Source organism: Lissotriton helveticus, chromosome 2_1 (genome assembly GCF_964261635.1).
Source record: "Lissotriton helveticus chromosome 2_1, aLisHel1.1, whole genome shotgun sequence".
Taxonomy (NCBI): domain Eukaryota; kingdom Metazoa; phylum Chordata; class Amphibia; order Caudata; family Salamandridae; genus Lissotriton; species Lissotriton helveticus.
The window spans coordinates 87336936-87364792 of record NC_136059.1 but is presented as its reverse complement, the minus strand read 5'-3'; the positions used below and the strand labels follow the sequence as shown (position 1 = coordinate 87364792).

General features: G+C 45.5%; 1 protein-coding gene across 1 annotated transcript in view; it reads left to right on the top strand.

Annotated features, from left to right (window-relative positions):
* DYSF (dysferlin) overlaps positions 1-27857 on the top strand; it is a 1004398-nt gene that overhangs the window by 264921 nt on the left and 711620 nt on the right. Inside the window, exons 5-6 of the mRNA XM_078674496.1 lie at positions 3668-3779; positions 18794-18981. Of these exons, the coding sequence (XP_078530622.1) occupies positions 3668-3779; positions 18794-18981 (300 nt within the window). The remainder of the gene's footprint in view (positions 1-3667; positions 3780-18793; positions 18982-27857) is intronic.

The window sequence follows — 27857 nt, the reverse complement described above, 5'->3', positions numbered from 1 at the left end:
AGCACCGAGAGATAGAGCGAGATGCGAAATGGTCATCATTCACCCGAGCCCTTCAAGCACAGAAATCCATCTCCTTCCCCAAATTTAAGAGCACAACCTTTAAACACACAGATTCAAAGCACAGTCTTAGGTCAGAGACAACAGGAAAAGCACAAGATATAATCCCCCAAATGTAGCAATCAGCAATGCCTCTGACTCATCAGCTATTGTGTCCAAAAAGCACCAGTAGCAAAGTACACCCCTTTCCACATAACACACTCCACTATGTGCTGGGCTTGTGCAATCCACCCTACATGAACCAGTCATATTACATTTGACCCTCAATCACCAGAGTAAGCTGTCATTAAATCACATGAAACAAAGAGGTGACTAGAAAACCTAATCTTAAGTCAAAGGCAAGCTGACATTCACCAACCGCATGTCATCCACATCCTGCCTGTATCCCACACACCCACCCACCAGCCAACCATCAGATCACTCAGCCTACTCAGTTACTATTTCTGGAAGCTGAATGTGACGCGCATGAGTCCGCAGGCACATTGCTGGCCCGATGACTGTTCTGGGTGCCGATGATGGTGGGAGTAGAACACGTGACCAAACAGCACACTTGTCTTCTTGGGGTGACTGGCGGCTTGGGCTGTGTGTGGTCTTGTGGTTGTTTGATGCACAGTTCAGACATTGCATCTGTTAGCACCATTGACCCATTTGAAACTGGAACACATTAAGGCTGTGTTGAGATTCCTTAGGCATGGTGGTGCTCTTATAGAAATGCATATACAAGTGGCTTTTCCCCTCATATCTTGTATAGGAATGTTTAAGTATAAGCCTGGGAATAGTTTGCGTTGTAGCTTCACGTAGTATACTTTAAACTTTGCGTAATACCTGTAGTCTGCGTAGTGTAGCTGATGTCACTGTGTATTTGTCTGTACTGTGCAATATTTGCATAAAGCTTCCTGTACATGACCAGATATGATAAAACATGTATTTCTATCTTTATATGCTAAAGTGCATGTAGTACTTCACATTAGTGAAACTGAACAATTAGCAAGCAGTGGGAGATGTGATGATTTTGGGATCCTCCCTAACCTAGGGAGAGTACCAAACAGATGCCTTAAAAAAAAAAACATCTTATTGAACGATTTAGTTGTGGGCCCATCCTCTTAGGACAAACCCAAACACAGTTATTGGCAAAAAACATTCCCAACCAAAGGCCCTGCAAAGCATTATGGGATGAGATTAGCAGTGGACAGTGAATATTATATAGTATACAATATCAAAAGAATTCTACAAAGAGCTGCAGTTCAACTGGTTGTTACTAGATGTCCCTCACGAGTCAAATGCAAATGCTTGATGAAAGGGTTTCAATGGTTTTGCATTTGACTCGTGAGGGACATCTAGGGACGACCAGTGGAACTGCAGCTTGATGTAAGAATAATTTCAATGCTTTGCATTTGACTCGTGAGGGACATTTAGTAACAACTAGGTGAACTGCAGCTCTTTGTAGAAGTATTTTGATATTGGATACTATAATATTCACTGCCCACTGCTAATCTCGTCCCATAATGCTTTGCAGGGCCTTTGGTTGGGATTGTTTTTTTGCCAATAAAGGTGCTTGGAGTGGTTCAACAAAATGTGCTTTTTGTTTATGCTCTTTGTGTTCAAGGCATCTGCTTGGTGCTCCCCCTAGGTTAGGGGGACCTCAAAATCATCAGCTCTCTCATTACCTAAAGTTTTCATTGTAAAAGTTCCATTTTATTATCGATGTTACGCTATGTGATTAAACATAGTTGTGGTACTGTACTACGTGCAATTTGCAAAGTGCAAATTAGTACAAACTTTGCATGCTCCGTCAGCGTAGCGTAGTTTTAGGCATAGAGGGATGTATATGTCCTTGTAGAAGGAAATATATGTACTGATATCACCTATTTCTGAAGAAGGACACCTTATTTGAATGTCTGGTTGGCTGGCAAGGGGATGTCTTCTCTTGCCTTCACGCAGATCTCCACATTGCTCAGATTCTGTCTTCCTAAGTAGATCCCCTCAGTGAGGCGGCTGAGCTGAGAAGTAACCTCAGGTGATAGAATCTGACATAACATCTAGGGCTCCCACCACCACCCAGTTTTGCGCAGCTCCGCCTTCATTTCACAAGTCCTCATGCATGGTCTTCATATTAAGTCTGGATAATATTGAATGATCCCATGACCCATCTCCCTTCGTCTTGCTTTATCGTGCTACTTTTTACTAGAAATGTCATTATGCTGTGACTTTTTTTCAACAGTCTCTCCCTCTACCCAATTAATCAGCCCAAGTGCCATTAGAGGCTTCTCAAAAACCATCCCTACTAAGGATTTTAAACTTTCCGATGGGCTGCTATCACAGCCTACCGTCCTATTGCTGTACAAATAGGTTATACTGCTTTTCCATAGGTCCTTATTCCAGTCTCATAAGACTGCCCTATAAGAATCTTAACATAGATGTTTCAATTTCTTCACCTAAGGGCGTCATTTTGTTTTATAAGAACCCTGATGGAATCTGCTAGGGATCGCTGTCAGACTCAATAAGAATAAAACATACCTAACTACCTGCCGTTAAGAAACACACCGGCAAACTCATGCCAGGACCCATACTGGTATCCTAAATCAGTACCAAAAGTACAACTAAGAAATGAGTTGATGCATAAACTAAGTGCCCAGATACTATTCTGTTAAAGTGCTGAACGAACATATCCCAATTTCTTCAGCCGCTCTGTGCCAGACCCTTAAGCCGAAACATTGAAAACACATGACGAGATGAAGAAAGCCCATCTCTAATCTACCCCTTTCAAGCTCGGGACTCCATTATGGGAGCAGAACATGAAACAAGCATTGGCAAAGCCAATACATTTGGTTTTAATGAAAAGGCGCATGTAAATATAGGCATTCACAAATGGTGTTTACTAGCATTGTATGTACAAATGCTGTTTACCATGTCAAAGGGATGTATGACGTTACAACGCACCCTTTTACAACGCATACCATTACAACGCATTTTTTACACCGCAACATCCATTACAACGCACACCATTACAACGCATACCATTACAACGAATACTTTAAAACTACCTTAACAACGCATTCCACTACAACGCATAGTACATTTACAACGCATACCATTACAACGCATTACACTACTTTGCATATAAGGTAAGTGTTGGATAGTGTAGGGGTTAAAATTACTATTCTAACTCCAGGGGGTGCAACAGTAGGGTAAGTGTTGGATAGTGTAGGGGTTAAAATTACTTTTCTAACTCCAGGGGGTGCAACAGTAGGGTAAGTGTTGGATGGTAAGTTATGCGTTGTAATGGTATGCATTGTAATGACTGCATTGTAATGATATGCGATGTAGGGGTGTGCGTTGTAGTGTCATGCGTTGTAAATGCATGCGTTGTAATGGATTTTGCGTTGTAAAAGTTTCGTTCTAATGGTAGTGCGTTGTAAAAATTGCGTTGTAAACGTTGTATACCATGTCAAAGCCTACCTTATGGGCATTGCCATTGCTTGGAAAATTAAGATAAAAAGGATTGCTTTCTGTATTGAAACCTTATAGGAGTTGAAGAGGTGAATGTTACAAACAGGGTGATGATTGCTGAATAGTACGTGATAATCCCTCTGCTTCTCTTCTCTTGCAGGCTACCCTCGTATTGCAGCTGTCTTACTTTCCCCCTCCTGGAGCTGTCCCTGTCTTCGTTCCTCCGCCTCCTGATGCCACCCCCGCCGCCTCAGAGCTGGACACTGTCACTGGTGAGGATTAATCAGGACAAGATGTTTTAACCTCATGTGGCCGCCGTACAACACATTGAAGATCACTCACTCAAAGAAAATGTAGACTTCTGTGAATATATTACATAAGGCATGGTTTACTGTTGTTACAGTGCTCACATATGTTCCCATGAATTTGCACTAGTTATAATCCTAATTTACGATAGTCCTAATCCTAATTTCTAATTTACAATAGTTCTAATCTTAATTTACGATAGTCCTAATCCTAATTTATGATAGTCCTAATCCTAATTTATGATAGTCCTAATCCTAATTTATGACAGTCCTAATCCTAATTTACGATAGTCCTAGTCCAAATTTCTAATTTGCGATAGTCCTAATCCTAATTTACAATAGTCCTAATCCTAATTTACAATAGTCCTAATCCTAATTTATTGTAGTCCTAATCATAATTTACTTCTTTATCTGTATGGCATTCACTTTCACTTCTGACTTCCGCCGTTTTTCTTACACTGCATAGAACTGATGTTATATACAGTATGTAAATCTAGGGTTAGTATAATTGGGTGATATATTTTAAATTTCCAAACTATATTCCTGCATTAAAACAATTATAAGCACAGATAATACCCCTTCGTACTATAATGGTATAAAGATCAGATAGTTAGGGCGCTTATCTATGCATTCAATAGATATATGAATGAAGATGTAATAACGAATAACCAGACACCGTGAAGACAGATCAGGATGAGTGAAGAAAGACTCGTGTTTGTTGAACAGTAGACAATAAATAGAATGATAAAGAGATTGACCCACAGAGGAGATGGTGTCAAGGAATCATTGTTGGAAAGGCACTTGAACTGGACAAAATTTTGAATTCACAGAAGAGACTTCAGATTCCCATGAACAGAGTTGTCCATGGCTTTTGGGTAAGTTCTTGAGGATGCTCTCATCTGGTTAGACTCCGCCCACACCCCTACACTTCACTGCAGGTTCCATGTGGTACTAGACACCTAAGCCCTCTCAAGTGACTAAACAGCGACACACAGTGCTCAATAAAACTCCTAAATAAATCTGCAGAAATGAGGAAAAACAGGAGACGGAATAGCAAGCGGCTGGTGGAGGAATGGAAGGCAGAAGAGAAGAGCTGATGATGGTTGAATGAGGGATTAAATATTCGGGACAAAGGCAGCTAAAATGGACGGAGGGCGTGAGGAAGGGTGGTGGGAGTGGGAAGAAAAAAACCTCTTCGGCGGAGAGATGCTGACCAGGATGGAAAGATTATCACATGTACTGGATGCACACGTGCACTGTTAAGAACCGATGGCATAGATACGTCTATGCAGGTCTGAGTGATCACTGTTCCATGACATATAATATCAAAAGATGGAGCGATATAAGGCATAAGAGCCAGGTGGGAAACATCCATTACAACGCAGTGATTACAATGCACTACCTTTACAACGCGGCTGTTACAACGCAACTGTCTTTACATCACATTCCATTACAAATCAGCCACTACAGCGCATGTCACTGCATCGCATGCCATTACAACGCTTGTCACTACAATGCATGCCATTACGCCTCATTATAATAAGTAATGGGGATTTTGTAAGTTTTATGGTGGGTATGGGTTTTGGGGTACAGGGGAATAGTATTTTTACCCCTACACTATCCAACAATTTCCCTACTGTTGCACTCACTGGAGTGGGCATAGTAATTTTTACCCCTACACTATCCAACATTTACCCTACTGTTGCACTCACTGGAGTGGGAATAGTATTTTTACCCCTACACTTTCCCTACTTTTGCACTCAATGGAGAGGACATAGTAATTTTTACCCCTACACTATCCAACACTTACCCTACTTTGCACTCACTGGAGTGGGAATAGTATTTTTACCCCTACACTATCCAACACTTTTCCTACTGTTTCACTCATTGGAGTGGGCATAGTAATTTTTACCCTTACGCTATCCAACACTTACCCTACTGTTGCACTCACTGGAGTGGGAATAGTAATTTTTACCCTTACACTATCCAACACTTACCCTAGTGTTGCACTCACTGGAGTGGGAATAGTATATTTTACCTCAATACTAGCCAACACTTACCGTACTGTTGCCCTAAAAGTATTATGCGTTGTAATGGTATGCGTTTTAATGGTATGCGTTGTAATGGAATGCATTGTAAATGTAATTTCTAAAAATGCTTTGTGATGGCATGCGATGTAAAACCATGCATTGTAATGGATGCTGTGATGTAAAAACTGCGTTGTAAAAGCATATGTTGTAAATGTTTGCATTGTAAGGCCATACATTCGAGCCAGGTATACATTACAGCATCCCGCGCTAATACTAAGCAAAATATTTTTTTATCTTCAGTAAAGAAACCCTATGAAATTCGCTTCCGCCCAACACAAAAGAAACAAGCATTGGTATAGCCCGTAGGTCTCGCTTATGGCTTTAGCCATGTTGTACAGTAGTGTGGCTGCTATTCAGTGTGGCTGAAAGTTATTGGTGTAAAGGGGCGTGGCGTGCAGTGTTATAAAGTGGAGCACAGGGTAGTGTTCTGGAGAGTAGAGTTGAGTGGTATGGTGTGTTATGGAGTGGCGTGTAGTGTTCCGGAGAGGCGAGGCCTGGCATAGAGTGGTGCAGAGTAGAGTTGAGTGGTATGGTGTGTTATGGAGTGGCGTGTAGTGTTCCGGAGAGGCGTGGCGTAGAGTGGTGCAGAGTGGAGTTGAGTGGTATGGTGTGTTATGGAGTGGCGTGTAGTGTTCCGGAGAGGCGTGGCGTAGAGTGGTGCAGAGTGGAGTTGAGTGGTATGGTGTGTCATGGAGAAGCGTGTGGTGTTGTGGAGAAGCGTGGTGTAGAGTGGTGCAGAGTGGAGTTGAGTGGTATGGTGTGTCATGGAGAGGCGTGTGGTATTGTGGAGAAGCGTGGCGTAGAGTGGTGCAGAGTGGAGTTGAGTGGTATGGTGTGTCATGGAGAGGCGTGTGGTATTGTGGAGAAGCGTGGTGTAGAGTGGTGCAGAGTGGAGTTGAGTGGTATGGTGTGTCATGGAGAAGCGTGTGGTATTGTGGAGAAGCGTGGCGTAGAGTGGTGCAGAGTGGAGTTGAGTGGTATGGTGTGTCATGGAGAGGTGTGTGGTGTTGTGGAGAAGCGTGGCGTAGAGTGGTGCAGAGTGGAGTTGAGTGGTATGGTGTGTTATGGAGTGGCCTGTAGTGTTCTGGAGAGGCGTGGTGTAGAGTGATGTAGAATAGAGTTGAGTGGTATGGTGTGTTATGGAGTGGCATGTAGTGTTGTGGAGTGAAATTTAGGGAGTATAGTGTCGACCTTAAAAGTTTCTGATGGTCCTGACGCAGGCTCTAGCATATGAGGGCTATTCTCTATATTTCTAAGCAAATTATGTTAATAGAAAATAGAGCCTCTTTGTTCTCTTAAAAATGATAACATTACCTCAACACTGATTTTTTAACCCCTCCCATGCTAATGACGAGCTCAGATCGTCATCTGCCACGGTGCTCGGTCATGGCCGTTAGAACGCTCACACGTGGGGATAATTCCCCTGCTGTGCTGAGCGTTCTAAGGAACGGGCGTGGCCGTGATGAGCTCAGCTCGTCATCAGCACACGAGCACCGTGGCTGATGACGAGCTGAGCTCGTCATCAGCACTGGGGCACTGAGCGCACCCCCCCCCCCCAGCACACCGGGGGAATTACCCCCACAGAGAAGGGGTTAATGAACAATGTCAGTGCTGTTTGAGGTTAATGTTCAACAACCCCACTACCCACCTTCAAGATTAAGACCCGACATTTCGACCCTGCTACCAGTAAACCACTTAAATCACTGTTTACAACCCTGTTAGGGTAGGACAGAAATATTACCAACCCCTAGTACACACCTCCGGCTGTTATAGGGCGCTACCAAGCAATGACAGCTGAATAAGACACACTAACTGCTGACACTGCACATGTTAGCAGGGTCCTACCTTAGGGGAAACCAAAAACCAAACATCTGCAGGAGGCTCTCGAGAGGCTACGCAAATGGAAGCATTATGTGCTATAAAAACATATTAAAGCAACCCAGTGCCATAAACCTTCTCCGACCAATTAACATCAGAGTGCTAAAACGGCTGCATCTGTAGGCAGAAGCATGAACTGGCCAACTTCAGTTTAAAAAAGCTTTAGGTTTTAATGTAGTTGTGAGTGAAAATATGCAGCAAAACAATTATTAGATCAACAAACTGATGCACGGATGCATTTCACGCTAAAATATAGTGCAAAATGACGGAATTAATTTCCACATAATTATGTGCAGTTTCTCGTAATGTCCAAATAATTATTTGAAAGCAAATTACGCCAATTTTGCATATCTCTACATCAAAGCAAGGCGCTCCAAGGAGCCAGGCGAACTACAACATAATGCAAAACAGCAAAACCATCTTTTTCGGAGAATATAGCTACGGTAGGATCCTTTTTTTTAGTGGAAACCTAGCGGTATAGTTTTGCAAAGTTGCCAAGCCGGTCTAGGCAAACCCTCCCCTTGAGAATTCTATTTTTGTGTGCGATTGTCAAAGGGGCCTGCATGAAAGACCTCCAAGTGCGTGCACGTCTGGAGCTTTCAACCAGAACTCTCTATGGAACGTTCTGGGCGCCTTGAAACTAAAATAGCAAGAAAGACATATCACAAGTTGTCAGGCGTCCACTGGGCAGAGATGAGCCTCACATGAGGGATGGTGAGGAGATAAAGGCACAATCTGCTTCTGCACTTGTCCCCCTCCACGTGCCCGCCCTCATATTCCACAGCCAGGCCCACCGTGCAAATGCAAGCAAACATACTCCAAAAATAGGTTCTAATATTTCTAGGGCAGAGAAGGGGACACCTGAGCCAGTGCTTAATTTGTAAATAAAATAAGTGTTGGGGCCCTCGTCAGGAGGCCATCGCAGTTTGCACCACACATTTCGACTGTACTTACACAACTACTGACCATCAAACTGCAACAAGTGTGACAATCTAGACTGTTCAGGGTCGCCAAAGCTTTAAGACTGGCTTGGGTGGCAGGTATTAGTTGTTTTGAATGTATATTGAATTAACAAGCAATTGTTTTTCTGCTCATCTTTAAACTACACAAACAGTGACACCATGGGGCAGCTGTCATAAGTGCAGGTTCCGGTAATTCGCTGCTGGTGCCGGAAATTAAGTGCTGGTGCTGAGCCCCAGAAACCACTGGCTCAAATTAAGCCCTGCAAACCTCCAAATTTCACAGGTATAAAGGGAAGGATGTTTCAACCAATAGAAACATATTTTCTTCATAGAGGAAAAAAAGAAAAAAATAAGTTTAAAGAACGAATGCACAAATCCACTTTACCTACACCTTCAAACAGTCCACATGAATAAACTAGGTACTAGAAGTAAGCACATACATTCAAAGCAATTCATGTTATGTTATGATAATTTCACTTTAGAGGCAAATTTAGAAAGTAGGCTGACTATACATTTTTTCGTGTTTCACAAAATAGTCTGTCCCTCCGCTGCTCTTGAGGACGTGAGTGCTCTGAAAGATGGCACGATGTTTGGGGCTTTTCCGAAACTCTTTGGCCTGTTTTCCGGCCTTGCTAAATATAAAAAATACCCAAATAAAGAAATAAAGCATAACAGTATTGCTGGTGCTTCCCATATATTCTGAGAGGTTTTTACAGATGAAATACAGAGATGATGCCCGAGTCAGATCTCTGTGATTAAGACCCACCATCTCATGCAAAATTATGCTGTCTGAATTCGCACTTAAAAGGGCCTCTCAGAAAAATATGGCTTCTGCAGTAGCGGCTGCTACTGGAACCAGGTGGTTGGATGGGAGACTGGTGGCGTACTAAAAAAAGGAAAAAAACACTTACCTTTAATGGCCGGCGGCCGCCTCTCCTCTGTTCTCATCATCTTCCTTCTTCCTGCAGTCCCGATGGCAGCAGGAAGCACCCGGGCTCCCAAAATCCCCTAAGCCAATCACAACGCTGCAATGCAGCATTGTGATAGGTCTGAGTGCCGTGGTTCGGCACTCAGATGGGGATTGGGAGGCTTTTCATGTTCCTCCCCAGGCTGTGTAAATCAAGCCTGGTGGGGAAGATACATAGTGCGTGGGACTGTATGGTCGGCCTGAGAGGGCCGACCAAGCAGTCATGCGCACTTAAGGAGTGCAAACCACTCCACTCCCTGCTCTGGCCATCCCCATCCCGCCTCGAGAGCCAACGACTGCAATTGGAAAAATAAAATGATAATAACGATGCTTTATTATCATTTTATTTGTCCTTTTGTTCAGTGGGGCAACACTCCTCCGCCTTACTGGAGGAGCCGCCACTGGGCTTCTGCCGAGGCTTTAGTAACAGCTTTTTTTCAATGCTGTAAGGTTAAGAAGAGACAAAACCTTCCAAATCTAGGAGCTGGAAGTTAACTCTGTCTAGGAATAGCAGCAAGGTTTCAAATATCACCTAGAGCGTGGGTGCCTGAGACTGGCTCTGAAACTGGCTGGCCTCCGTTTGTTTCCCAGAAGCATCTCTGCTCGATGGTGTGGGATTTATATTTTCATCTCACTGCAGTGCCAAAAAAGAATGGAGTAAGTGAACTGAATGAATGTGAAAATATCCCAAACATCCTCATGTGTCATAGGGATATAGTGCTGTAGGCAAAAACGGACGTAGGCAAAAGGTTTCCACACCTATTTTCCAGATGAAGAAAAAAGGAGTAAAATAGTGTACTTTAGGGTTATGCGTACGCCTGGAAATCAGCAGTTTTCAGGTTGCAGCCTACCAGACACCGCAGCTCTCTGGTTTGCTAAAGACAACTTGGGGACATTCAGGAAGTTGACCTAGGAATGCATTCCTCCCGTTGCTTACCATTGGCTTCATGATTTGGAACTTACATTTTCTGGCTTTCTATTGGCTGGCTTTATTTGCTTTAGGCTGTCGAGCTCAAGTTTGTTTCTTGTTTACTGTATTCTTCCACAAACTTGCTTTCTGTAAACAGGACTTTAAATCTTGTTCTTATCATGTCACCTTTACTGTGTATTCAAAGACAGAGGTCAAATGTCAGGCTGTGTTGTCCAGGGAGCTTGGTCTTTATTTTTCTTTCTCTGACCTCAAAGTGAGAGGATTTATGTAACTAGGGTCTGCTTGAGAAAGACTGTACGATATTATTATTATGTTTTCTAGCATACAACAAAATGTAAATGTCTGTAAATGAGCTGCACTACATTGGGTGATGCCATTTCTACACATCGGTTGGGCACTGTATAGTTTTATCAGTAAAACTGTATGTGAGTGGAAATGTAATGGTCATTTCAATTGAAGATGTGTTGTCTGTAATGGCAGTGCGCTACCACACCATGCATACTTCACTTTGCACCACTACACTCTACTCTGCACCACTCAAAACCACTGCACTCTACTCTGCACCACTCCACTCCATACTGCGTCACTGCACCCTTATCACCACTCCACTCTATGCCCCTCTACTCTACACCACTCCACTCTACTCTATGCCGATGTACTCTTTCCCATATTACTCTACTATGCACCTCTGCATTCTTCACCACTGCACTCTAGACCACTCCACACCACTCCACTCTATGCCACCTTAATCTGCAACACTGCTCTCTATGCCGGTGCACTCTACTCTGTACCATTCCACTTTATGCCTGGGCACTCTATGCCAAATTCCCTCTAATCTACTCTGCACCACTAACCTCTAATCTGAAACAATCTACTCTTCGCACTAGGACTCGATTCCACTGCACTCAGCGCAACTCCACTCTACTCTGCACCACTCTATGCCAATGCACTCTACACCACTTAACTCTAAACCAATGCATTATACTCCAATCTACTTTGCACCACTGCACTCTACGCAACGTCACTCTACTCTAATGTACTCTGTCACTGCACTCAATGCCACTCTATTCTACTCTTCGTCACTGCATTCTACGCCACTCTATTGTAGTCTGCGTCATTTCGCTCTACGCCACTCTGTTCTACTCTGCACTATTGCCTTCTGCACCACTTTCACTCTAGGAAACTCTCTTTACCACTGCACTCTACGCCACTTCTCTCTGCTCTGAAACAATCTACTGTATGCCACTGCAGTCTACGCCACTCAATTCCACTCTGCGCCACTGCACTCTATACCACTCCACACCATGCCACTGCACTTTGCACCAATGCACTCTACAACCACTTTACTCAAAACCAGTACACTCTACACCACTGCACTCTATGGCCTGCACTAATGCACTGTATGCCACTATACTCAACTCTATACCACTGCCCTTTAAGCCACCCTACTCTGTGTTACTTTACTCTGCAGAACTGTACATCACTGCACTCTACACCAATGCACTCTAAACCACTCTACTCTACATGACTGCACTCTACAACACCCTACTCTGCACCACTGCACTCTCTGCCACTGAACTCGATGCCACTCTACACCACTTTACTCTGCGCCACTCTACTCTGTGCTACACTGCACTCTACTCTACATCACTCTACTGCACTCTATAGCAATGCACTCTACGCCACTCTAATCTACTTTGCAATGCTGCACTCTGATACTGCACTCTACTCTATTCACTCTACGCCCCTCTACTGTACTCTGCACCACTCTACTCCATGCCAGTGGACTCTACCCCACTCTGCTATACACCACTGCACTCTTTCCCTCTGTCCTCTCCACTACTCCACTTTATGCCACTCCACTATGCACCACTCTAGTCTACAACACTCCACTCTGCAACACTGCACTCTATGCCAATGCACTCCACACCACTACTCTATACCACTCCACCAAACCCTGCACCACTCCACTCCACCCTGTACCACTGCACTCTACACCACTTCATTCTACTCTGAAACAAAACAATCTACTCCTCACCACTGCACTCTTTGCCACTCTACTCTGCACCACTCCACTGTACCCCACTGCAATCAACGCTGTGCCACTCTGCTCTACACTACTCTGCTCTATGCCACTGCACTCTACTATGAACCACTACTCTATCGTGCCAGTGGTGGCTGGCATGTACCCAGAGTGGTGAGGCGAGGTCACACACAAAAAAAAAATAGTTACCTTCCTGCGTGACACAACGTCCTCCTCCTCCGGCCTTCTCTGAAGGCAGGCTCCAACGCAGGACCCAGCCAACTTCCCTAACTAATCCTGGTGCTACTCTAACCAGCATGAAAGCAGTGCCGCAGCGCTCTCAAGAGAACTGGAGGCCTGTTCTTTCTCTAACCCAGCTGTCTAAGACAATTAGGTTAGAGAAGGATAAAATAAGCATGTCTGACAGGCCGTCACAAGGTGGCCGGCAATAGAGACATGCACACTTTAAAGTTCACAGCCCCCTGCTGCCACTCAGCAGCACAGGCCCTATCAAGATATATCTGAGCAAAATGAAGATGGAAGGTCCCCTTTCATCGACATCAGCATGAGCCCCACGAGCACGCAGCCAGTTCCATACACCCTCTTGGATGAATGGCCTGACCTCAATCCATCCTTGATATCAGCACATCTGGCTAAGATCAAATCTGGCTCTCCTAGTGACCTTCTCCTCGTCTCTGTGCTCAGACTTCTGGAGGAGCCTCAGCTTGTCTGGATCTGCTCCACGCTCAATGCCTCACTACATCAGGCCAGTGTTCCGGCGTGTTGGAAGCACGCCATGGTTTCCCCTTTGCTGAAGAAACCTATGGCGGATCCTAAAATTCCCACCAACTTCAGGCAGATTTCGCTACTTCCTATCTTTTCCAAAGTATTGGAAAGACATATCTACCAGCATTTGGCCTTGTTCATCTCGAACAACAATCTGTTGCATGACTCCCAGTCAGGGTTTCGCCCAGGATTCTCGACAGAGACTACTCTCCTGGGTGTCACCGAGAATCTCCGCCAGATGCTTGACAGAGGGGACACCGCCGCACTGATTCTATTAGACCTCAGTGCGGCCTTTGACACAATCTCCCACGCCATCCTACTTAGAGCACTGGGCTCCTTAGGTATTGGTGGTAAAGCTTTGAAATGGATCGAATCTTTTTTGGCGGATAGGACCTTCCAAGTTTTCTCCCACTCCTCGACATCGAAGGTCCATGCTTCCCCATTTGGAGTTCCCCAGGGCTCAATTCTAAGCCCTCTTTTTTAAATTTATATGTAACTCCGCTAGCTCTTATTGCGAAACGTGCTGGGCTCACGCTATTCACTTACGCGGATGATTCACAGATAGTTTTTTCCCTTTCTCATTCAGACCAGTCCCCCACTTCCCTCCTTCAGTCGGGACTCAGCGAAATAGCCACTTGGATGAACCAAAATCTGCTGAAGCTCAACGGGGAAAAAACGGAGATCCTTATCCTTGGGAGCAGGCCCGACCTGTGGTGCGCTAAACACTGGCCAGCGGAAATGGGCCCTATCCCACCAGCATCAGATCTTGTCCGCAACCTGGGGGTTACCATAGATTGGGGCCTAACAATGCAGACGCAAGTGATGAAAGTGGCGGCTACCTGCTTTGCCATCTTGCGCTGGTTGAGAAAGATACTGTGGATGTTGCCATCCGACACCCAGCAGGCGCGCAACACCCATTGGGCTCACCGGGCTTCAGCCCCCCCCCCCCGGTCGTCTTCTTCAGCCCGGGCTAATTTGACACGCACTGAAATAACTGCGCATCGGAGCCGAGAAAGTCATTTTTATGATGCTTTTTGAGAGGCCCAGCAGCCCGAGCCAGCCAGCCTCTTAGCAGTTTCAGGGAACCCCCAGCCCCCACCTCTTGTTTTCCTTTACTGGCACTGAGGTGATATCCTTGCCTGAAGGCAGGGATTTCACCTAATCACTTGATGTGTTCAGCATGGGGTGGGAGTGGGAAGATGCACACAGCAGGGGGAAAGGGACGGCCAGTGCAGGTGATGCTTTTCCTTTGTAAATTAATTTCTGCTGGTGTCATAGCCCAGGGTGTGCTGTCTGTGCACTTGTGTGGATGTGTATTCCATACAAGTGCACAGACATCACACCCTGGGCTATGACGCCAGCAGGAATTAATTTACAAAGGAAAACCTTCACCTGCACTGGACATCCCTTTCCCCCTGCTGTCTGTGCACTTGTAGGGAATTCACATCCAGGGCGCTAAAACACAAGCAGAAGCAGAGGAGGCCCTGGTAAGGAGAAACCAGGAAACATTTGGCCCGCACCTGTCCACACTGTGAGATTTTCGGGAGGGGCAGGACACAGTGCTGCTGATCAGCCCAACGTCAAAGAGGAGAGTTCCCTCCGAATATGCAAATGTAGTGTAAGGTTGCAGAGTTCATTTTTTGGGGGGCTAGTGGGTAACTTTAGGGGTTCAGGGTGGGTGTGGGTTTTAGGGTGCCAGGGAGTAATTTTAGGGTTCAGGGTGGGTTACGGATTGGGGTGCCTGGGGGTAATTTTAGGGTTCTGAGTGGGTATGGGTTTTAGGGTGCCAGGGGTAATTTTAGGGTTCAGGGTAGTAATGGGTTTTGGTGTGCCAGGGGGTAATTTTAGGGTTCAGGATCGGTATGGGTTTTGGGGGCCAGGAGGGCAATTTAGGGGTTCAGGGTGGGTGTGGGTTTTGGGGTGCCAGGGGTAATTTTACGCTTCAGGGTGGGTATGGGTTTTGGGGAACCAGGGGTAATTTTAGGGTTCATGGTGGGCATGGGATTTGGAGTGCCAGGGGGTAATTTTAGGGTTCAGCGTGGATATGGGTGTTGGTGTGCCAGGGGTAATTTTATGGTTTAGGGTGGTTAAGGGTTTTGGGGTGCTATGGAGTTAATTGTAGGGTTCAGGGTGGGTATGGGTTTTAGCATGTGAGGGGGGAATTTTAGGGTTCAGGGTGGGTGTGGGTTTTTGGATGTCAGGGGGGCAATTTTAGGGTTCAGGGTGGATAGGGGTTTTGGGGTGCCAGGGGGTCATTTTAGGGTTTAGGGTGGTAATGGGTTTTGGGGTGTGAGGGGGGGACATTTTAGGTTTCAGGGTGGGTGTGGAATTTCGGGTGTCAGGGGGCAATTTTAGAGTTCAGGGTGGGTATGGGTTTTTTGGGGTGCCAGGGGAGAATTTAATGTTCAGCATGGGTATGGGTTTTGGGGTGCCAGGGGTAATTTTACGCTTCAGTGCGGGTATGGGTTTTGTGGTGCCAGAGGTAATTTTAGGGTTCAGGGTGGGTAAGGGTTTTGGGGGGTAAGGGTGTAATTTTAGGGATCAGCGCGAGTATGCGGTTTGGGGTTCTAGGGGGATGATTTCAGGGTTCAGGGTGGTAATGGGTTTTGGGGTGCGAGGGGGTAATTGTAGGGTTGCATGTTTTCTCCGCTTGACCTGAGCATTAATCAATCCTGATTATCTGCCATTTTAGCCCCACCCCATTGATTAACATTAGCCACGCCCCTTCATTTGCCATGTTAGCCCCCCCGAAATTAAGACCTAGTTGCGCCCCTGACACCCAGAGGTCTGTGGTCAACGCCTTGGTGACCTCCCAGCTGGATTATGGCAATGTACTCTATTTGGGGGTCACCAAGGCGGTTACCCGTCGCCTTCAAATGGTTCAAAATGCTGCGGCGCGCCTACTTTGCGGCTGCAAAAGGAATGAACCCATTACACGACATCTCAAGGAACTTCACTGGCTCCGAGTTGAGAGCCGTGTAAAGTTTAAAGCCTTAAATTATATGTATAAAATAAAAATAGGCACGGCCCCAAGATATTTACAATCCCTGGTGACGACGTACGCCCCAACGCGGACACTGAGGTCGTCGACCCAAGAACTCTTTTATGTACCTAAGGTCAGACTTGCTAGGGTGGGAGGGAGGTCCTTCGCCTCCATGGGTCCTAGGCTCTGGAATTCCCTCCCTCCTGCTATTCGAGCGGAATGTTGCCACGGCCGTTTCCGAAAGGCAGTCAAGACCGTGCTGTTTAACCAATAACTTTCCACCCACTGTCTGTCGCTCCAGTCTCCATCAGCGCCGGGAAACCCTATCTGGGTAGCTGTCGCGCTCTACAAGCTGAAAAAATAAATAAATAAATAAATACTTTGCACCTCTGCACTTTATGCGACTATACTCTACAACATTCTACTCTATGACACTGCACTCTACGGCACTGCACGTTACATCACTGTACATCATTGCACTCACCATCACTGCTCTCTGCACCTCTCTACTCTGCATCACCGTATGACCCAGCACTCAAACACTCTAATCTGCATGACTGCAGTCTGTGCCACTTCGCTCTTCTCTGCACCACTCAACCCTACACCACTCTAATGCAGTCTACACCACTGCACTCTACACCGCTGCACTCTATGCCATTGCATTCTACACCACTGCACTCTACACCTCTGCACTCCACCCTGCACTACTCCACTATACCCTGCACCACTCCACTCTGTGCTACTTCACTCTACACCACTTTACTCCACTCTCCGTCACTCCACTCCATTGTTCTCAACTCCACTGCAATCTATCCTGAACCACTCTACTCTATGCCACTGCACTCTACACCACTCTATGCCACTGCACGCCAATACACTCTACACCACTTTACTCACAACCAGTCCACTCTGTGCAACACTGCGCCTCTGTACTTTACGCTACTTCCCTCTAGGCCACTGTGCTCCACTCCAGTCTACTCCACTCCAATCTACAAACACTACACTATACTCCACAATGCTCCACTCTGTGATGGTATATTCCATTAAACTCTGCTCCACTGACACTCTGCGGTCCTCTACACCCCTCTACTCTATGACAATCTATTCCGCTCTATGCCACTCTTCTCCACAACACTCTGCTCCACTTAACCCAACACCCTATATGCCACTCCACTCTGCTCTACACCACTCCATGGCACTCTATACTACTCCTATGTACGACACACTACTCAACTCCGACACTATACTCCACTCTACGCCACTCACCTCTATGCCCTTCCACTCCATGACACTCTACTCCCTCCACAACACTCCACAACACTGTACGCTACTCCATGACACTTCACTTCATATCACTCATCTCCACGCCACTCAACTCTACTGTACGCCACTCCACGCCGCTTTACGCCACCCCATAACACTCCACTCTATCCCACTTTCCAACACTCCTTTACCCCATTTCATTTCAGCCATGCTAAACAGCAGCCACTCTGGTGTACAACAGGGATAAAACATATTGGCAAAGCCAGTAGCTTTGGAATAGGTGAGACCTATTGGCCTTGTCAATGCTTGTTGTAGATTTTTGTGCACAGTCCATGGAGTATTTGTGAATCTCATGCAAACAGTTATTTTACGACTATCTCAGGTTTAAGACTATGACGTGTAAGGTCACTCTGTTCTTTGTGGATCCGCCCAAAAATGAATGAGATGCACAGTTGACAATAAGATGAGGGATATTACTGTACGGATTGTAATTAATCTGGCTGTCTGCCCTAATCAATCATCAGCTTCTGTCCCTGTTAAATGTGGCTAAAGCGACCACCTCACTCCAGGTCATTACAGACACTGCCTCCAGTCCTGAACTTGGCACCTGCCAATCAATCATTGGCTTTTGTCTCTGTTAAATGTTGCTAAAGCGACCACCTCACTCCAGGTCATTACAGACACTATCTCCAGTCCTGAGCTTGTTACCTGTCAATTCTTGTTTTCAGGTATGTTATTCTAATCAGTTCAGTGGAAGAAAATCGGAACTACAACAACCAGAATGCATCAGGCGATGGCACAAAAGTTTAATACAGGCAATATTGTCCACAATGGGTTGGAAGGACGTGGTCACCCTAAGTGTGGCTATTTTCAATCTAAAGTCTTTTGAGCTGCTTTGCTGTTGGAATTTCCGACTTTCAGAATGTATAGAGGTGCCCCCCATATGTAGTTGTGTGCTGCGTGTTATATCAAGAGTGGGAAAGCTGGTAATCGAATATTGTCAGTATAGGACCTGGTGTGGTACGTGGCACTGTTGACACCACATGTCTATATTAAAAGTGCAGTGGTTCACTCTGATGGACTATTTCTTCCGGGCAGACACAGGTGGGGAGGAAGATACCGAAGACCAGGCAGGCACTGGAGATGAAGCCGAAACCCCGCCAACCCCCCCGGGGGGAGAACAGCCCCTCCTTCCCAAGAAGCCCCCATCGAATCAAGTGTATGGCGTGAAACGGAAGCGGAGCGCGTCCAAGAAGCCCCTATCAAACAAGCCGCAGGATTTCCAGGTGAGTCAAACAGAAGTTGTGACTTTGATGCTCTGTTCTACTCACCTCTTCTCTTCTTAGAATTAGGCGAAATTACCTTAAAATGAGGGTATTCATTAATGGATCATACCTGCTTGTCGTGGGTAGGCTGCATTGAGCAGGGTGGTGCCACTGCTTCTAACAGCTGTGGACGCCAAGCAGAGTGGGGCAATAAAACCACCTTACCAGGTGCAGCCACAGCCCCTGTGCAAGAATGCAGGCGAGAGAGAAAGAACAGACCCCATGTTCAAACTTAGAAACTGCTCGTGTTCAGCGAAAAACCAGTCTGGATGAGATTTTAATTCAATTGGTTACGTAAATTGAATTTCTTGATCTTTGCTTTAAGTGAAATTTGTTAACATTTCACATTTTCAATTTTCTATAAGATTTCCTAAGTCAATGCACACCTTGTGCAAAAAGGTCTTGAGAAGTAGACTGTTTTGCAGATAAATTGTAAAAGAATTAAATGACATTTCCGATAAAAACTGTTGTGCACACCCTATCTACAAAGCAGGCACCGGAAGTGCTGGCGGGCCACTTCAGTTTTGATTGGCATTGATTGGAACATGTATGTTGTGCTGGTTTGTAGAGTGCACTTTCACCCGGGAGAGTATCATGGCACTGAGCAGGGGCGAGTCTAGCCAAACCTAGAGCCTAGTGTGACTACTCACTACACATAGGGACTTGTTCTGAAGGACAGCCAATCAGAACTGCACGTTGCTTAGCAGTTATACTTTGACCTCTGCTAACCAAGTGCAATTGAAACACAGGAACATGCTGTAGACTATAGGCAGGGCCACTGGAATTATGCAGCAGGGAGGGTAAAATTATGCAGCAGGGTTGACTAAATTATGTGGCAAGAAAAGGGAAATTATGCAATATAATGCAGCACATTTGTGATAGTACTCCTTCATTATGTTCTCATGTTTACACTTGTGATCACTGTCTGGGCATACTTTGCACCTCATTAGTACTGTTTTGACATTCAACTATAATAATAAGCAAAAGAAAGGTGACCAGTCAACCTTTGCAAAGAGTGTTCCCGTGCTCAGCAACGTGTCACTGCGTTTTCAGTAATCTTTGAACCGTTTGAGCTAGAAACTGTTTTTTTATAATTTCTGCAGATTATGCAGCACATGATGGATTATGTGGCAAATCCATAATATGAAATACCCCACGGCCACGCAATGGCATCATTTCGGTGACCCTGACTAGTGGGAATCACTCTTCTATAAAACTATGGGGCATATTACCAACGATTAGCGATATTTATCGCTAACGAGGCTTAGCAACAAATTTTTTAACGCTAAACTTCGCCGGAAATTATCGCAGAGATAACTTGCTATTCGCAAGGTTTATCTCAGAAGTGATAAAAATCCTCGCACTAACTGCCAAATGAGAGATTATCGCTGGAAAACCAACGATAATCTCTCGAAGTTTGGAGTTAGCTTGATGATAGGGGCTCACAAACTTAGCCATGATATCCACCTTCCATAGGATATCATGGCTAAATCAGGAAAATACCAGGTGTAAAAAAAGCAGTGCTAACCGCGGTTAGCGCTGCTTTTTTTTATCACTAACAGGGTTAGCGAAATCCTTGATAATAGGAGAAATGTCGCTTAACAACATTTCTCCTATTATTTTTCTCTGGAACGCCCCCTTTGCATCTCATTAGAGATGCAAGGGGAAGCGTAGAGAAAAAGGGTGCTAACATGCGAATTTGCGTGTTAGCACCCTGTTGCTGATAGGGAGATCATTTTATCTCCGCTTTCTTTGCTTTTAAAGCCAAAAAAGCGGAGATAAATCCCTTGATAATATGCCCCTATGTTTCAACTACCACTTCACTAAATTGTTATATGCTGCCATCTAGTGACATTATGTGAAACTGGTTTTTCGGCTGTGTGAAAATGTTCTCTTTAATAGCTGACAAGTTTTTGCTTTACTTATGTGTGGCATTTCCGTATTCTCAATGTGCTTATGCGGGACTTTTCAGTCAGTGGCAGCTCCTCCTCTAAGGCGAAGGAGCGTCGCCCCACTGTTCATGGAGCAGTGTCAACGAAAAAATAAAATGATAATAACTGAAGTTATTACCATTTTATTTTTCGTATCGTCAGGCTATGGCAGGCGTGGCTTGGCTCCCCTGACATCAGTGATGAGAAGTGGTTGTGCACTCTGTAAAGTGGGCATAAATGTTTGACCGGTCCTCTCGGGCTGGCCAAACAGTCATGCGCACTGCGCATGTTCTCCATGCAGGCTGCATTACAGCCTGCATGGAGAACATGCCCAGGCCCACATTCCCTGGCTGGGTTCTGAACCACGGTAATCAGACCAATTACTACACTGCATTTAGCATTGTGATTGACCCAGGGGAGCCTGTATACCAGTCACACCGCTGCATTGCAGCGTTGTGATTGGCTGTGGGGAGCCTGGGTGCTTCCTGGAAGAGACTTACTTGGCGCGGGAGAGACGGAATAGATACGTGGCGAGATCAAGTAAGTGATTGTTTTTTAGGTCTCGTGACCTACAATGCGCGCAAGCGCATTGAGGGAGCGAGAATTCAAGTGCTCGAAATCCTCGTCAAACCAAGGGCTTCTTGCGCTGCGGTTTTCTTAGAGTTCACGTGAATCACGTGAGCAAACAAGCACGCGCATTCCCGGCCGCACAGCACATCAAAGGGCTTCTCCTCCCCTAATTATTCATGGCCGGCCGCAGGCCGGCCGTACTTTCAGTTTCCCGGCCGCTCTGCATTCCCGGCCGCACAGCACATCAAAGGGCTTCTCCTCCCCTAATTATTCATGGCCGTCCGCAGGCCGGCCGTACTTTCAGTTTCCCATACGCTCTGCATTATCAGGTACGTGTTGTTTTTCACTTTGTCTCCGTACAATCTCTCTGTGTCTACCTCTTCCCTCCCCTCTTGTTGTAATTTCTGTATCTTTCTTGCTGTTACTTGGTGTCTATAATTTGTTTAACAAGTATTGTTGCATTTGTTTTGCTTTGTACGTTTCTTCCAGTCCAACCCAACTAGTTTTATCACTGAGGGCATTTCCAGAACTTTAAAGAAGGAACACTCGCTGCTTCGATCCCGTGCCCCGCAGTGTCTGCTCGGACTTTGGGTCCCACTCCAAACCTCTTCGACGTCCTGACATCTGCCCTTTGACCACCGTCTCTTCCAGCCTTTCACCCTTTGTATTTGCCCCTTCCAACCACTTAAACTCCAGTGTGACTCTAGTGCCTCTGGTCGTTCATTCTCCGGCTCCCCTTTTAAAATCTGCCCCTTCCGTCTCGTGCTCTTTGTTACCTGCCCGTTTGTCACATACCTTCTCGTGTCTGCCCCTCCACGAACCCCGTCTGATACCTGTGCCCCCCGCTCTTTCTTTACTCACACCTCTAGGGTACCGCTCGGCCTCATTTCTCTCTTGCCCCTGATATAAATACACCCGCCCGCAGCCTTCGGGAATGTCGCGAATTTGCCCCTTCCAACCACTTACACTCCAGTGTGACACTCGCTGCCATCTCGTGCCTCAGGTCGTTCATTCTCCGGCTCCCCTTTTAAAATCTGCCCCTTCCGTCTCGTGCTCTTTGTTACCTGCCCGTTTGTCACATACCCTCTCGTGTCTGCCCCTCCACGAACCCCGTCTGATACCTGTGCCCCCCGCTCTTTCTTTACTCACACCTCTAGGGTACCGCTCGGCCTCATTTCTCTCTTGCCCCTGATATAAATACACCCGCCCCGCAGCCTTCGGGAATGTCGCGAATTTGCCCCTTCCAACCACTGTGCGCGCGCAGCTGACTTGTTTGCCAAATTTATTTGCATTCCTCTTCACACTCTTTAGCTCACAGAGGCACGCGGTAAAAATTCACAACAATATCGGATGCTATCCCATGATAAATCCCCCCATTCAGCATCCACTAATCATCGTTTTGTCCTCCTCCGGGCGTTGGGAATGCTGCTCGGTTCTTCACTTGTTCCAACGACTGCATTTTCATGTACTAATTACTTTCTGTTAAAAAGAGGTCCTTTGTGTATTCGTATTTTTAAATTTGATCGTTATTGTAGTCTTACAAATGATTTACAAATACCCATTCAGAGGCGTGAGCACAAATCTGCAGAGAGAAAGGAAACAAACAGGACACATTTTTAAGGATAGACTGACTGGTTGCCAGAAGAACAATATGTATGACGCCTTTACGTTCCGACCACAAGAGACAAAGTTAGTGCTGCGCTGTATGTTGAATAAATATTCTGGGTTGGATGCTTGGGGGTTATTGCATATACTTGTTTCTTTTGTTCCAGTTTTAGAAGCAGGTCCATCAATACATAAAGAAGGGCAAGGGAGTGTAAGCCTAAATAGGAGCATAATTGCAGTCTGCTTCTGTGTCAGCCCCACTTACTTTGCTGCATTTTTATTATTTTGAATACTTTGTTGCTCAGCCATATGTTGCGCACAGAATGAAAAACTGGGCCATAACCACAACAAGCACTGGCGTTGCCAATAGGTTTCGCATTTGGAAAGTTGGAGATATTGGTTTTGTAAATGACATTTTATATTTATATATTGTTATTGACAATGCCAATAACGATATATAAATATAAAATGTCATTTACAAAACCAATAGCTCCAACTTTCCTACTGCGAGACCTATTGGCAACGCCAGTGCTTGTTTTATTCAAGCCTCCACCACCCTCCCCCACCACCTCGTCACCCCTGTACCTTACTGGCCGCCACTGTTTTCAGTACCTTATGTGTAACACTTCGAGTGACATACTAGCAGAAGTAGATAACATTGATGTAAAGGAATGCATTTCAGAAATAACCACACAATACTAACTGCACAATAAGATGCTCACCCGACCAATCACAATTACTTCATAGCAGCTGAGTAAAAACCTTTCACTCACATAGCAGAACAAGGTCCACACCCCCCTACATAAGCCACCAACACTTCAAACTGTACACCGCAGAGAAACTTCAAGTCAAAAAGAGAATAAAACAGTATATTGTAATAGCCACACATAACTCTTGCACACTGGTGATGGTGGACAAAGTAACGTCAGCCCCACAGCTATCATCTTCGAGCCCCGTTCAAAGTGCACTCAACTCAGGTCCAGAGGAAGCAAAAGGGCATGTAAAGAGTAATGATATAGCGTAAGTGCTTAATTTGAGACTGTGGTTCTGGTGCCTGGTACAGGCTATTAATTTTCAACACCGGCGCTTGTGACATTCTGTCACTAGGTGGCGCTGTCTGGCTAATTTAGAGAGGACCACAGAATCAGCAATTATTAATTCAATATACATTAAAACGACTATTGCCTGCAGCCCAAGCCATTCTTATAGCTGTGAGGGCCTGGAATAGGCTGAATTGTCACACTTACAAGAGTGTCGTTGTCAGTAGTTGTGTTGGTACTGTCACTGTCAGCGCTGGCAGGGGTGATGTGTGGTGCAAGCTGCAGTGGCCTCCTGACGCGAGCCCTCTGACTTATTTTTTTACAAATTAAGCACTGCATAGCATGCTACTCCATAGTTCAGTGCTACATAAAGGGGCAAAATGCATACGCCAGGGAAAGCGCTCAGAGAAAGTGCTGCCCTAATGATCACCTTAAAGATTCACATCTTCAGGACTGCACATCTTAGAGAAAATGCTAAGTAACCCAGCACTACGAAAATAAAGTAAACACACACGACTATGAAGGCACTTAACATAATTCATAACTGGGTTCCCCAGGATAATGTCCAGAATATACCTCTATCGATTAAAAAAGAAGTGAATTACTTGAGAGCACGATAATCACATCAAACCATGACATCACAAGAAGCTCAAGCCTTGCTGTATCTATGGCAACCTCCCCACTGCTAGAACCTGGGCTGCCAGTCACTGCCGGCACTGCAATTGGCACTGCAGTCCGACTGCTCCGGGGCACTGGGGAGCTCTGCCTGCGCGGCTTTGCCTTTCAGTGCAATGATGCGCTAACATGCACTTAAATCCGTTATTGTTATGTTATGTTATGTTAATTGTACTTATAAAGCGCACTGCTAACCTGGGGTGTCCTGGCACTAAGTACTGACTACCTGGAGGGCGCTAGCGGATTTAAGCGAGAACAGCCATGTTTTCAAATCCTTGCGAAAGGAGGCAAGGTTTGGGGCACTTCTGAGATGGAAGGGGAGTTCATTCCAGGCTTTGGAGGCACAGTGAAGAAAACTTCTACCTCCCCAATTCATTTTCTTGACGGTGGAGGTTTGGACTAGTTTAGATCCGGAGGAGCGCAGAGTTCTACTTGGAGCGTACCATGTGAGCCTAGATGGAAGAAACTCCGGGCCAACCCCATTAACAGCCTTGAAGACAACACTTGGGGGCAGATGTATGAAGCTCAAATGGGTTCGCAAACTCCGAAATTTTTGCGAACTCATTTTCGCTAAATGGTATGTATGTAGCAAATTTGAGTGCAAAATAAGGAATCGCAAATTTGCGATTCCTTATTTTGCGATTGCATTTAAGGAATCGCAAATTTTGCGATTCCTTAAATGCAATGTATGAAGCACCCAAGTTGTGCGATTTCTCATTAAGAAATCGCAAATTACCACCAACTTGAAGTTGGTGGTAATTTGCGATTTCTTTCACAATAGCACTTTTTTGCATTTGTGAAGGTGCCATGTGGCGCACATACCTGCCCTTAGGGCAGGTATGTGCGCCATATGCACACACATGTGAATTTCAGGGGCGCATCAGGGTGTCCTTATGACACCCTTGCACCCTTGAAATTATTCTCAATTTGCGATTCTCAAATTGCAAATCGCAAATTGAGAATAACTTCACATTCATTTCTATGGGCCTCCTGGCCCATAGAAATGAATGGGAAATTATTCCTTAATTGCGACTCGCAATTTGCGAATCGCAATTAAGGAATTTTAAGAAATCGCAAAAAAATTCGATTTTCTACATACATACCAATTTGCAAATCTCAAGTAGCGATTTCTAAAAAATCGCTATTTGAGATTCGCAAATCTGGATGTTGATACATCTGCCCCATAGTGCCTTAAAGCGTGACCTAAGAGGGACAGGAAGCCAATGCAGTTTCTTGAGTTCTCCTTTGATCTAAACAAACCCAGGGGTTCCTGTAAGCATTCTCGCTGCCGCATTCTGGACCAATTGCAACTTGTTCATATGTTGTTTCTGAACATTGCAATAGTCCAGACGGGACATAATGAGAGCAGTAATGACCGTCCTTAGGTTGTCTGCTGAGAGAAAAAAATTAATTTTGTTTATGATTGATTCTAAGGACCATAAAACATGCTGAGGTTACCTGATTGACTTGGTCCCCCATAGAGAGTTTATTATCAACCAGAACTCCCAAATTCTTAGCTTTGCGTGATAGAATTGGGCACGATCCCAAGTTATTCTAACCCATTATGCGTGATCCTTGGCAGGGCTGCTGTTTATAAACACAACTGTCTCAGTTTATTACCTCTGTATCAATCAGCAGATAAATGAAGGCATTTGTGCATGGAAGCTGACCCAAACAGGGTGAAATGTTTATAATGTATGAAGGAAAAGAGTATAGCCGGGTTAACTCTGAGATAGGAACCCACAATGGCACCCTTCTGCTGTTAGCCTATCGCTCATGTTATCGTCAAACATACTTCGCAACTCACCATCACTTGGATGGTGTCCTTCCCCTTGGTCTCAACTTTTTCAACAAACAAGCAAAATGTCGCACTTTGACCTTCCACAGTCTCCAAAAATGTATGTATCCACTTCAGTGTTGGAATGGTGTATAAACCTGCCGGATCCCAGGTCCAGCTGGTATTATTGATCCGGAATCGGGATCCTGCCGGTCCAATCAGCTTCACTCGTCTGTGCCCAGTACAGTGACCCACACTGCCCTGTGTTAAGGCAGCAGATACTCGCAGTGTGTGGATTTCTGAAGAGTAGCGGCCTGCAGAGGGCTGGTGGGGGGCTTTATTCCTCTTCATCAGGGTGTGCTCAGCTACTGACAAATACTGTGGGCCTCATTTATGAGGCTGTGCGTCACTTTTACACCGCCGGTGCTTCACTTTTTGTGACGCACCAGCGCCGTAAAAAAATTGTCTTGTTGCGCCATATTTACAAAGTGACGCATCTAAGTAGATGCGTCACTTTGTAAACCCCTGCGCCACATTATACCTGTGCCAGGTATAATGTATGCAAGGGGGCGTTTTGACGCAAGAAAGGGTCATGGAAGTGACGCAGTGAAATCTATAAGATTTCACTGCACCATTTCTTGGCCGCTAATGCGTCAAAATCTTATGCCTGCATCATGGCAGGCGTAAGACTGATGCAGGCACTAACAACATGGGACTTGCCCATGTGAAAGTACACATTGCTGAAGTTGCGTCACTCTTGTGACACACTCCAGCAATGCGTCACTTTTGCACCTACAGATACGTCAGAAAAACGGACGTATCTGTAACTCCTTGCGACATGATGCGTCATATTATAAATATGATGCATCAATCATGACGCAAGGAGTGCGCACTGGGAAGTGACGCATCGCTGCTTTCACGCAGCGATGCGTCATTTCTCATAAATGAGGCCCTGTGTGTCTTTCTTTAAGAAAAAGGAGTTGTTGGATGTTGACAGATAATTACATTCTTTTCAGAGTCCAGCATTGTTAAAGTTTGGGCTGGGTCTTTTACTGGTCTGTCCAGGTCTGCAGACAATTCCTTTTTTAGGTCTCGTCTAGGCAGGGATTGGCTGTCTCTTCGAAACATGCTGTATTCACGTTTGGACTTGAAGCTCTGCCCACTTTCCACCCATCTTTTTAATTGTCTCCTCCTTTGAAAATGGTGGCTGTTTATTGGCAAGGAGGCTCAGAAGTCTCT